At 42.0% G+C, this 12,794-nt stretch overlaps 1 protein-coding gene across 2 annotated transcripts in view; it reads left to right on the forward strand.

Annotated features, from left to right (window-relative positions):
• The window catches only part of Gpsm2 (G protein signaling modulator 2), a 48,472-nt gene extending 35,886 nt beyond the window's left edge, over positions 1 to 12,586 (forward strand). For both annotated transcript variants that reach the window (XM_075981582.1, XM_075981581.1), the window contains 5 exons: positions 3,385 to 3,455; positions 7,361 to 7,537; positions 9,846 to 9,999; positions 10,928 to 11,145; positions 11,861 to 12,586. In XM_075981582.1, coding sequence (XP_075837697.1) covers positions 3,385 to 3,455; positions 7,361 to 7,537; positions 9,846 to 9,999; positions 10,928 to 11,145; positions 11,861 to 12,085 — 845 coding nt within the window. In that variant the 3' untranslated portion in view covers positions 12,086 to 12,586. The remainder of the gene's footprint in view (positions 1 to 3,384; positions 3,456 to 7,360; positions 7,538 to 9,845; positions 10,000 to 10,927; positions 11,146 to 11,860) is intronic.
• Positions 12,587 to 12,794: the final 208 nt, after the last annotated feature.

Genomic DNA, 12,794 nt, shown 5'->3' on the forward strand with positions numbered 1-12,794 from the left:
TCTTAGATGAGAGCGCTTGCTTGCCTCTAGCAAGCAGAGTGCCACAAATGCTTTAAAGCCAGAGTTCACGCTGGCAGCACAGCCCCAAGAAGCTGCGCTTTAAAATGACACAGCGTTTTTTCTGCTGCTGTTGCCGAATCAGGAAATCTCTCTACAGCACGCCACCAACAAACAGCAAAAATCTGTGTTAAACTCTCTCTCCCTGCCGGGCGGTGGTGGCGCACGCCTTTAATCCCAGCACTTGGGAGGCAGAGGCAGGCGGATCTCTGTGAGTTCGAGACCAGCCTGGTCTACAAGAGCTAGTTCCAGGACAGGCTCCAAAACCACAGAGAAACCCTGTCTCGAAAAACCAAAAAAAAAAAAAATAAAATAAAAAAAAACTCTCTCTCCCTTATTTTTAAGCCTTCTCAGGTTTTTTAAGTGGGTTTAGTCCATCACGTCGGGCGCCATTTGTAGTTGGGGACGCAGCCCCGCCGCCCTTATTACTACAAATAAGATTAAATCTAACTTAGAAGTTACAGTGAAAATATAGTGTTTCAATGAAATTTTTTATTTTATGTGTTTGGATGTTTTGTCTGCATGTGTGTTTGCCCACATGTGTGCCTGGAGACTAAGGAGGTCAGAAGAGGGCATTGGGGCCCCTAACACTGGAATTACAGTGGTTGTGAGCCAGCGTGTAGATGTGGGAACTGAATTCAGGTCCTCTCTACCCCTCTGTACTTCAGTTTTTGTGGCATGTTACTTGTAGTGGTTCTTCAGCAAAACTTGTATTTAAAAGAATTTTTTTAAAACTTTGTGCATGCATGTCTATATTCAGACAAAATGCAATGAAGATTTTCTTTAAAGTTAGATTTGGTTCTTAAAGGTGAGCAAATCTACAAGATTATTTTTATAAAGAGAAATTGAAAAAGAAAGGAGGGAGCACTCAAAATAGATGTACAGATTGAAAAGGTGAATGGCTTAGTATAATTTTAGAGGAATCTATTTCAAAACCTAGGAGAAATACCTATTTCTAGAAACATAACAAATCATAAAAAAAATTAGGTCAGGTATTAAAAGTCTTCTCACTAGGAAACATGAAAGCTCACAGTCGTCGCCACCTTTTGATGGGGTCACACATCCAAGTTAAACAGGACACTGACCGGAGTGCAGGTGGACTTCCCTGATGATCTGGAAACTGCCTCCCACTTATAACTGCCCAGACCATGAGAATATCCTGCTCAGATACCCAGGGTACGGAGGAGGGACGATCCAAACTCAGTAAACAGTTTCTACTGAATGTTCAAAGTGTATATAACCATTGCATTTTCCAGATAACTGAAAAACTGGGAAAGTTCATCAGCTTGAGAATCATATAACCTTGATACCTAAACTAGAAATAAACAATACAAGAAAGTAACTTACAGAAAGTAACTTACAGACCAGCTTCACTCATGAATAAAGTTTCAAAAATCCTCAAAACAAAACAAATCCGGGAAAGTGTTGAAAGCAAACGGGTTTTAACAGAGCATGAGCAACTACGGAACCCAGAGGAACCAGTGCCGTTAATCACAACACGCTCTGCTCTTGGACTTCCTGCTCTCATTAAATATGTAAAGTTTCATCTACATGGTTCTGATCACAGCAACTAATAACATTCTTTTTTTTAAAATTTATTTATTCATTATGTGTACAACATTCTGCTTCCATGTATGCCCACACACCAGAAGAGGGCACCAGGTCTCATTACAGATGAGCCATCATGTGGTTGCTGGGAATTGAACTCATGACCTCTGGAAGAGCAGTCAGTGCTCTTAACCTCTGAGCCATCTCTCCAGCCCCATAACATATTCTTTAAATAATGAAAAATCAATCAGGGATTCAACCAGATTCAAGATCAGAAAATCAATTAATTTACTAGTAAGCATAATAAATATGAAAATAGCCCAGATAATGCAAATGGAGCTATAATTCTTTTAAATACAAATGCTTCATTTTAGAGTATCCAATTAGAGAAAATAAGATCCAATCTACTAATAAGAGAAATACGTAAAATACTAAGATGTTGTAAGACTGAAAATAAAAGGATGAAAAGGATTCACAACTCAAAAACTACCATAAGGAGATAGCTGTGCTAATACTGGATCAGATGTGCTTAAGGAAAAAGGTCTGTGGCAAGGGTGTGGCTCAGTGGGAGGGAGGCTTCTGTAGCATGAGTAAGGTCAAGGATGGCTCTCTAGCCCTGGGGAAAGAAAGTATGTTCATATTTTAAATCTGGATGTTAGGTATCAGCTATGCTTTATATTATGTCCTTTTGTTCTTGGCAGTAGTTTTTTTTGTTTTCCTTGTTTTGTTTTAAACAAGGTTTTACTATGTAGCCCAGGCTAGCCTTGAAGTTACTGTATCCTCCAGACTCAGCCACCAGAGTGAGGCTAACAGGCATGCAATGCCATGTCTAGGCATATTGTGCTTTTAAAGGCTGGCTGCTCTACTGGAGGACCTGGGTTGAGTTTCCAGCACTCACAAGGTGACTCACTTCATATGTAACCCTAATTCCAGGGGAACTAGACATGCCTTTCTGGCCTCCTGGGACACCAGACATTCACACATGGTACAGACATGCATGTAGCAAGACATCCATACACATGAAATATTTATTTATTTATTTATTTTGTATACAATATTCTGTCTGCGTGCATGTCTGCAGGCCAGAAGAGGGCACCAGATCTCATTACAGATGGTTGTGAGCCACCATGTGGTTGCCGGGAATTGAACTCAGGACCTTTGGAAGAGCAGGCAGTGCTCCTAACCACTGAGCTATCTCTCCAGCCCCCATGAAATAAATTTTTAGAAAAAATACGACTTAATTTTTAAAGGCTTGTTTGGTTACAGAAACTCTGTACTTAATATTGAGCAATGTGAACAAAAGCTGGTTTTTTGAAACTTGACTTCTATCTGGCTTGTGTCCTGATGGTGAACCTGTCTGGAAACAGGAAACTTGGGGAAACTGTGTGGAACCAGGGTGTTATTTTTAATTCTCTCAAGACTGAAGGCCTTCAGCTTTCCCGTGATTTCACTCACTTAGACCACAACATGTTTGGGTTTCTTTGAAGCATCACAGGGAATATAAACCAGTTATTATAAAATGCCTTTTCTAAATCAAGGGGTAATGTTAGAAACCACACTGGTTAGCTTGCAGCCAGAATGTGGCTTTTGACATCAAAGTGTTTTAGAGAGGGACTCTATTTTTAAGTTGTGTGGAAAATAATTACTCTTTTTAAAAGTTGTGCTCCTTCCACGAGGGTTTGCGGATCAGATGTGAGAGTGGAATCATGTAGCGATGCCAAGTTTGTGTTCTGAAGGGCTCCCTGGATTATTTGAATTAATTTTTTTTTTTTTACAAAGGTTCACGCTCCAAGCTGGGACGAAGACACAGTATGGAAAATATGGAACTTATGAAGTTAACACCAGAAAAGGTTGGCAGGTTTATGTTTTAAATTTCCATAACTGTAACAGTATTTCAGTAACTTTTAAGTAAAAAAAAAAAGGTTAAGCCTTGTGTAACTGGAGGTTTCTCTCCTACCTACCAGTTCACAAATATCCACTCTGAGGCTTATTAATTATAAACTGTTTGGTCTATTAGCTCAGTCTTATTATTAACTTGCTGTTACAACTCAAATTAACCCATTTCTATCTGAAGGTCCAGGGTTCAAGTCCCTGCTTGGGCACCCGATGTTGCTAGGTCCTAACGGCTCTCTTGGGGGAGTAGGTGAGAAGGCACGGTGTCAATGGCATAGACATTGGGAGTCAGGTAAAAGGCAAATGGCAGACTCGTTTATTCAGTAATGGGGAGAGCCTTGTATGCTCTCCTCCCAGCATCCAGGCTGCGTTCCCCTTCACTGACATTGCATGTCCATCCCTCATTGGCGAGGCACCATCAGGACCTCTGACAGCACTTGTTGCTAGGTCCTCAGGCAGACTCCAGGTTGGCTCATCTCTCAGCCTTGTAGGCCTTATCTTCCTACAATTCTTTATTTTACCACAAGGCTCGTGGCTTTTTAACCCCTCATCTTGCTTCTCCTGTGGCTGCTGGCATCTGTCTGATACCACCTTGTTTCTCCCTGTGTCTGTTTGGATTTCCTGCCTAGCTATATTCTGCCCTGCCATAAGTCAAAGCAGCTTCTTTATTACCCAATGATACTAAACAGCATACAGAGGGACATCCCACATCAGCCTTGTCCTATGTGGATATCACTTTCGCTTTTAAATAGAACCAGAGCAAAAGGAGTGAATACAGCATGCCGTCATGGGTGATATATACATATATGTGTGTGTATACACACACACACACATATACATATATAGCACACTGGCTATTTTGAACTGTTTTCCTTGTTAAAAAGGTTTTAGCCAGGTAGTGGCGGCGCATGTCTTTAATTTCAGCACTCAGGAAGCAGAGGCAGACAGATCTTTGTGAGTTCAAAGCCAGCCTGGCCTGCAGAGTGAGTTCCAGAACAGACTCCAAAGCTACACAGAGAAACCCTGTCTCAAACCTCCCCCTCAAAATTCTTAATTGAAAGGATACCAGATTGATTAAAAGCAAGAACAATACTTCTTGTCATTCAATTACATATAGCAACATCACTGCAAAGTTATTTGTGTGTGAACATGTATGTGCCCATGTGTCTCCAGGCCATGTGTGTAGAAGTCAGGGAACTACTTTATTCTTCCACCTTTTAATAAAGAAAACATTCATATGTGCCAGTGGGTGCACAAGTCGGAAGACAACTTGTATGGGTTGGTTCTCTCCCTTCACCGTGTGGGCCATTAGCCTTGGCAGCAAGCCGCTTTCCCCACTGAGCCATGTTACCTGCCCCCACCTTGCATTCTGAGACATCTCTACCGCACCCTCTTCCCCTCTCTTCCTCCCTCTTCTGCACAGAAGAGCCAAGCTAGCTGGCTGATTGTCACGTGCTCCCCCAGCCTCTCATCCCTGTGGAGAGCTATGATTACTGCTGACTTTCTTGTGGTTCTGAGACTCAAGCAGAAAGTTCTAGTACTGCAGGACCTTTTCCTCACCTTTTAGCCAAAGTACCTTTTATTCAAGATGCATCCTTCCTGTGTTTTTGTTTTTTGAAACAGGGTTTCTCTGTGTAGCTCTGGCTGTCCTAGAACTCACTCTAGACCAGGCTGACCTTGAAACTCACAGAAATCCACCTGCCTCTGTCCCCTCCCCCATGTGCTGGGATTAAATGTGCACACCACCACTGCCCAGCAGGTGCAGAGAAGAGATTCTAATTGGAAGGATGTCCACTCTCATTCAGCTTAACTCACATGGTTGAAATAGGCCTCCCCTCTGCTGCCTTTATTACAAAGTACTTATTTTTTTTTCTATTTACTTTGCATCCTGGCTGTAGCCCCCACCCATACTTCCCTCCGACTCCCTCCCTCTCCAGTTCCTTTCCCCCACCCCACCCTCAATCCCCTTCTCTTCTTTCTCCATTCAGAAAAGGATAGGTCTCCTATGAGTATCAATAAAACCTGGCATATCAAGTTGCAGGAAGGCTAAGCACTCCCCTACATATTAAGGCTAGGCAAGGCGACCCAGTATGAGAAGGGTCCCAAAAGCCTGTAAAAGAGTCAGAGATAGTCCCTGTTATCAATGTTAGGAGTCCCCCAAGAGGACCAAGCTACCCAACTGTAACATATGTGCAGAGTGCCTAGGTCAGTCTCATGCAGGCTCTTTGTCAGTCTCTACGAGTCCCTATGAGGCCAGGTTAGGTGATTGTGTGTGCGCTGTCCCATGATGTCCTTGACTCCTCTGGCTCCTATACTCCTTTCTCCTCTTCCTCTGCAGGATTATAAAGCACTTTCTTATAAAACAGATTCATTATAGCAACTTTAAAAAATTATAAGAATCAGGCTGGAGAGATGGCTCAGCAGTTAAGAGCATAGCCTGCTCTTCCAAAGGTCCTGAGTTCAATTCCCAGCAACCACATGGTGGCTCACAACCATCGGTAATGAGGTCTGGTGCCCTCTTCTGGCCTGCAGGCATACATGTAGACAGACTATTGTATACATAATAAATATTTTTTTAAAAAAATTTTAAGAATCAAAAGAATCAGTAATTTCCCATCCCCATAGTAACTTCAGATATTAATAATTGTCCAATATTCATTTGGATATTATAGATGCTGTTTCCTATACAGCAGTCATACATCAGGAACATCTTTCAGCTGGGCATGGTAGCATGCACCTGCAACCCTAGCATAGCAGGCTGCACCTGCAACCCTAGCATAGCAGGCTGCACCTGCAACCCTAGCATAGCAGGCTGCACCTGCAACCCTAGCATAGCAGGCTGCACCTGCAACCCTAGCATAGCAGGCTGCACCTGCAACCCTAGCATAGCAGGCTGCACCTGCAACCCTAGCATAGCAGGTTGCACCTGCAACCCTAGCATAGCAGGCTGAGGCAGGACTGAAGTTGGAGCCAGCATGGGCAGCATGTGTGAAGCTCATCATTGCATCCCCTTAAGTGCCCTTCTCTTCTGCTGTTTTAAGTAGCATATGGCTTATATATTATTGATACTTTCTGCATAACTATCTAAAAGTCCATATCTAAGATCTTTTTTAAATTTTAACAAGATGTTCTAAAATGTGGGCCTGTGAGATGGCTCACTGTGTAAAGGTGCCTGCCGCTCAGCCTCACAACCTAGAGACAGGTTGTGTCCCACAAGTTGTCCTTTGATCTGTGCGTGTATGTCATGACACACACATTAAACAAATGTTTAAGTTGACCCTGACCTCTACTCAGTAAACAAATGTAATTTAAAAGTTTCTAGAGGAATCCGTTCATTAAAAATAGTTTTCATTGTGTGAGAGAGGTGGGGATACAGTATGTGTGTGATTTCTGTCTACAGAGAATTTATTTCATATTAGTGAAATCATTAGTTTTATCAACAAATTATTTGTATTATAAACTTTAGACACTAATTTTTAATTAAAAATTCTACATATCCTTACAAGTTTCTAGCTGTGACAGACTTTTATATAATTTACAGCCAGAATAACAGGCTTCTCTGACCATTCAAAATGTATTTTCAAAGGATTTGGGTAAACTGTGTTTTTTTACTCTAGCATTCATAAAAGCATTTACAGGATGCTAGATGCTATATGGTGTGTGTTGTTGAATTTGTTGAATGGGTTCATCAAACATTTGAGGCTGAGGCATAAGGCTCATGGCCAAAGTGAGTTCCAGGAAAGCTACATGAGACCCCTTGTCTGGTAACAAAAACGCCAGCCAAGGGTCTCTAATTCTCCCACACTGGTTGTGAGCTGTAAACTGGGGTTTTCATGCCTTGCTTTCCACCTACAACTTGCAGGTCCCAAACTGGAACAGTGAAATTCTTGCTAAACAAAAGCCTCTTCTTGCCAAGCCCTCTGCAAAGCTGCTGTTTGTCAGCAGGCTGAAGGGGAAGAAGTACAAAGGCAGCACCGGCACTAAAGTTCTTCAGGATGCCAGCAACTCCATCGACCACCGCGCACCAAATCCTCAGAAGGTATCACCCGGGAGGATGTATGTTAAGTGCCCACTTGTGACACTTTAGTTTTCTTGTGTTCACACTGAATCATTGATAAACGAGTAATACATGTATCAGTCAGAGGATGGGTCTCTGTCTTCCTGGTTCTCAGCTGGGACCTACTGAGAATAAACTGCTCCATTGTTCTGGACAGTAGTTATTACTACTTAAGTCACTGTGGCAAAAGCACTGTTTACTTATTTTGTGCTTGAAGCCAGAACAAAGTGAATTCAGGTATTCAAGGGTTTTATTTTTAATGAATTAGTCATTTTCACAGCACTAGACCTAGTGGATTTTTAAATAGATGGGAAAAAAGTATTTAGTAGCATCAGCTTTTATCTCATCCTATTACTGAAACCATAACTGCGTCTTCATTAAGTATATCAGTTTATTGAATTTAACTTACTCTAAAATAAAGGCTTATTGATCAGTATCAAAGAACTCTCTAACTAGTTCCTCTGTATCCTGATAGAGAACCAGAACATTCTTCACTGAGTCCCATTTTCAGTCAATGAGGATATTTTTTAAAAAAGTCTGTTTTTTTGTTTTTTAAATCAAAATTCCACTGATGACTGTATACCTTTCTTTGGTTTTTGGCTAACAAAAGGAAGAATTACGGGGCTTTGTACAGATGGGCCAGGGATGCATCAGAACTAGGGCTCCAGGCTATGTTCCGCAGACACCTAAACCGAGCTAAAATGTGTGTACTTTTGAAACCTACTGTGGGTTTTTTGTTTCCATTGAACTTCTTAAGACAAGGTCTTCCTCACCCATGCTGCTTTTGATGTTCAGAATTGTAAATTACAGGCCCTTTGCGCCTAGAACGAGGTCTTGATGATAACGTATGACTATAGTTTGGAAGCACTTCATTTCCGGATGTCCGATCCAGCTTACCTCCTACCTCTCCTATTCTTTCCGTCTCGTTTATAGGGTGTCCTATGCTGTCCCCCAGAGCTGGTGTTCCTCTAGATTCCCTTTCCTGTCTTACCCACGCCTCATCATTTTGTTCTTCAGATCTATATGTCTCTTCTAGAAAATTCCCCCCTCCCCAGTCTTCATCTGGTACTTACAGTCTCTTCTCTAGACTTCATCTCCCTCTGCTTTCGCTTTTGCTGCCTGGATCATGAGGCATCTGTACAGAACTGCCTATCGCTAGCTGCACGACCACTGAAGTGGAGAACTTAGTATTTTGCCTACAAAGGCAGATGCTTTCTTAACCCACCTCTGCCTTTCCGTCCACTGTCCTGTAAACAAACCTTTGGAACCATATTTATCAGTACAGAACATCTCCAACTGGCAAATGCCTGTTCATTTTTAAAAGAGCCAATACAAATACATGAGACCTTAGCTAGTTTACTTACTCCCTTCTTAGGACTATAACATGTTGTATGTATATACCTTTATTGCAATACTTATGGAAAATCAATTGCTTGTATTAGACATTACATACACTATTCAGGTTTCCTCCTCCCTTTAAACACTTAATTGAAGTTTTTTCCAGGGTCTTTTTATGCGTTTGATTCCTAGCTCTGGTGTCCCCACATGGAAAACACTGTGGAGATTGTCATGTTAAGAAAATACACTTGCTTTTCCTGTTAGATAGTTTACAAAAATTAACTTACTTAAATCCTATTACGGAGTCATTGAGCCTGGGGTAACTCCGTATTGCTCATACAGCAGAGTGGCATTTCTTTCTGATGAGACCACATGCACACAGGCAGTTTGCAGTCTAGCATGTAGCCTAGGCATGCAGTGGCTCCACCCACCTAGGTCTGCATTTCTCAGATCACAGCGCCACCACCAGCTGGCATGACTGCACGCTGAAGACTGAGGTGTTTTATTCTTGTAGTGGAGATTAAATCTAGGGCCTTGAACACGCTGTGTAATCCACCACGGAGCTACAGCTGCATCTCCAGAACTTCTTTCTGTTAAGATTCTATTTGGAACACTCACCAAGTTGGCCAGACTTGCCCTTCACTTTGTGATCTTCCTGCCTCAGTTTGTAAGAAACTAGGATCATAGTTGAGTGTCCAAGCCAAGCTTCAGATACATTACTTTGGCCTAAGAAATACAGGAATTAAAAGTTACAAATTAAGTGATTCTTGTAGGGTTAGTATGGGAGCGCTTTATTACCAACATTGCCACTCGAATTCTTTTTGAAAATAAAAGGCCGGTTTTTGTTTTTAATATCTATCCTTTCCCTTTCGCAACTGATTACATCATGATGTTCACGGATGACCTGAGGATAAAGGAGGAATAATTAAGCATACTAGACTTTCTGTTTTAGAAAATCAGTGCAGACAGTATTGGAGATGAAGGATTCTTTGACTTACTACGGCGATTTCAGAGCAACAGGATGGATGACCAGAGGTGCTGCCTACAGGAGAACTGTCGTGCAGCACCCACAGCAGCAGCTTCTGCCACTCCCAAGGTGGGGAAAGGTAAGCCTCCTCTGCTGCTCTTTCAGTTTTCGTCACTTATCTGAGGCATAGTCAAGGCTGGCTTTGGAGTCCCGATCCTCCTGCTTCCCTCCCAAGTGCAGGGATTACAGGCACCATCAATGCCTGCTTTTCCCCAGTTTTAATAGTTGTCTTTGGTGCTGTCATTTCTCATACTTCTTGTTATAGAAACACGGTAAGAGATCCCATAATCCTAGCATGAGGCACTGAGACAGGATATTAAAGTGAATTCCAAGCCAGCCTGGGCTATTAGATAGCAGCAGCCTTTCTTCTTGAGTCAGGGAGGGCTTCACTAAGTGGTAGAGCATCTGCCTGGTGAGTAGTAGGCCCTTTTGTCTGCAGCATCACACACATACAAGGCAGTGATTTATAGAGCATATACAAATAATAAGGCATATATTTCATATCTAAAATTTAGAAGCCTAAAATACATTACTCATATTTCGCTACTAAAAGATGATTTCTACCACATAAATTAATATTGGCCAGTCTCAGCCGGGAGGTGGTAGTGTATGCTTTCGGTCCCACCACTCAGGAAGTAGAGGCAGACGATAGATCTCTGTGAGTTTGAGACCAGTCTGGTCTACAGAGTGAGTTCCAGGATATAGCTAGGGCTACACAGAGAAGAAACCCTATCTCAAAAAACAATATAAGATTGACCAGTCTTTCTCTTTAAATGATTTCCATCCTGATCATGGAAAGAAAACAAACATTAGATGAAATTATATAAGGAAAAAAACTAACACCATTTGTTTACTTCTGAAACCCAGCCCGTACCTCAGTTATTTTGGGCGAAGCTGAAGCCCTGGAAAGGCCACAGCAGCGACAGTGCCCTGCGGGAGAGCAAGGTGGGGAAGACGGTGTTTCAGCATTTAACATTTACGTGTTTCTCTTTCCCACCTGTCCACAGCACCATCTGTTTCTGTGGTGTCCCCCAACACAGATGAGTTCTTAGATCTTCTTGCCAGCTCACAGAGCCGCCGCCTGGATGACCAGAGGGCCAGTTTCAGTAATTTGCCAGGGCTCCGTCTGACAAAAAACAACAATCAGTCTGTATTTGAGCGCCTAGTGACAAATGACAAGAAAGAGCCCGATGAAGACTTCTTCGACATCCTTGTAAAGTGTCAAGTACGTGTACACACACACACTCCATCTGTAGAGCAGCTCGGGCAGTATTCAAATTCTTGTGAAGGGCTCATTGAGGATCAGGCCCTTCTTACTTGCCTACACTGAACACCACTGATGTTACAGGCTCAGTTTGGGATATCAAGGATGCTCTTGCTTTTGCAGGGTCCTGCGTCTTATTGGGAAGATAGAGGCCAAGTGTGTATATTGTGCTAGAGAGACAGACAGGCAATGGTACTTGGTGTGAAGAGGGAGAAGGGGTAGTGGGTGATCAGGATGGGGAGTGATTGGGGATATCTGTTCTGTACACAGTTGAATACCCCTCTGGGTTGAACAGCTTCAAAAGTAGGCACAAAAGTATACTTCAAAACTATAATCTAGTAATTATAGTTTGTTGGCCTTTGGCCTTTGGCCTAGGTCATTCTAGAAATGTTCTATACCAACACCTGTAAAGACTGGTAAGAGGGCAGCTGTCATTGGGACTTTTGGACAGTTGACCTTGCATTTTAGCATCAGATTACTTGTGACCAGTTGTAATAGTATGATACAATGTACGTGTGAAGCCCATTTCTACATAGTATACTATATTCCCCATTCTATCAAGTTTCTGTTCTTAAGCCAAGTGTCTGAAAAAAGCCAAAAGGAATGCTTATAGATCTAGCCTGGCACTGTCCAGGGACTCCCTGGTCATTATGTTTTCATTCCTCTCCATCTTTAGGGGTCCAGGTTAGATGATCAGAGATGTGCTCCACCACCTGCTGCCACCAAGGGGCCAACTGTCCCCGATGAAGACTTTTTTAGCCTCATTTTACGCTCTCAAGCTAAAAGAATGGATGAACAAAGAGTTCTTCTACAGAGAGATCCAAACAGAGGTACTGAGTTTGGACTAAAGGAACTTTTGCAAAATAATGCTTTGCTGGAATTTAAGCATTCAGGAAAGTAACTACCAAACCACTAGATGCTGTTGTGGTATTTCCTACTAAAGAAGACTAGCTCCCTTCGGAACACTGCAGGGAGATCCACCCTTTTCGAGAGGAGGAAACGACGGCACTGTAGTTAACATGGTTTTAGGATGTAAATGCTGAAGTACTCAGGGACTGACATTCTCGTAGACGTTTGTTTCAGGGCAGAATGTCCTGTAGGTGCTCCAGCAACTTACCGTTAGATTCCTTGACTAGCATTTGTGAACTAGGAATTTAAATGATCCCTACATTAGAATTCAGTCCTCTTACTGAGGTCATTTTTTAAGGAATGAGTTGACAATGACTTTTTTATACTTACCCTTGAACATAGTGGACTGCATTGTTTATTGAAAATAATGTAAATGTCCTATGTAAAAAAGATGAAAAATAGTCATAAAATTTTAGTTTCTTTAAGAAAACTATATTCAATATATTTTTAGGCAAAGTCAGTGGGGGGATAAGAAATAAAACTACTTTTAGCATGCTTTGTTTCTTTTATTTCATAATACTGCTATATAAGACTTACTGTTGGGAAAACCAGAAAACCGTGTGGTTGGTTTGGTCAGAACTGTGAACTATCTAGGCAGAACACATGCAAACTCACATAAGCATGCAGGGCACTGGCTAGGCCCTCAGCCACCATTAGACCTTGCTCTGCCAAGGTATTAATGTGAGTTTATTTACACGACA

The sequence above is a fragment of the Microtus pennsylvanicus genome, chromosome 7 (genome assembly GCF_037038515.1).
Source record: "Microtus pennsylvanicus isolate mMicPen1 chromosome 7, mMicPen1.hap1, whole genome shotgun sequence".
NCBI lineage: Eukaryota > Metazoa > Chordata > Mammalia > Rodentia > Cricetidae > Microtus > Microtus pennsylvanicus.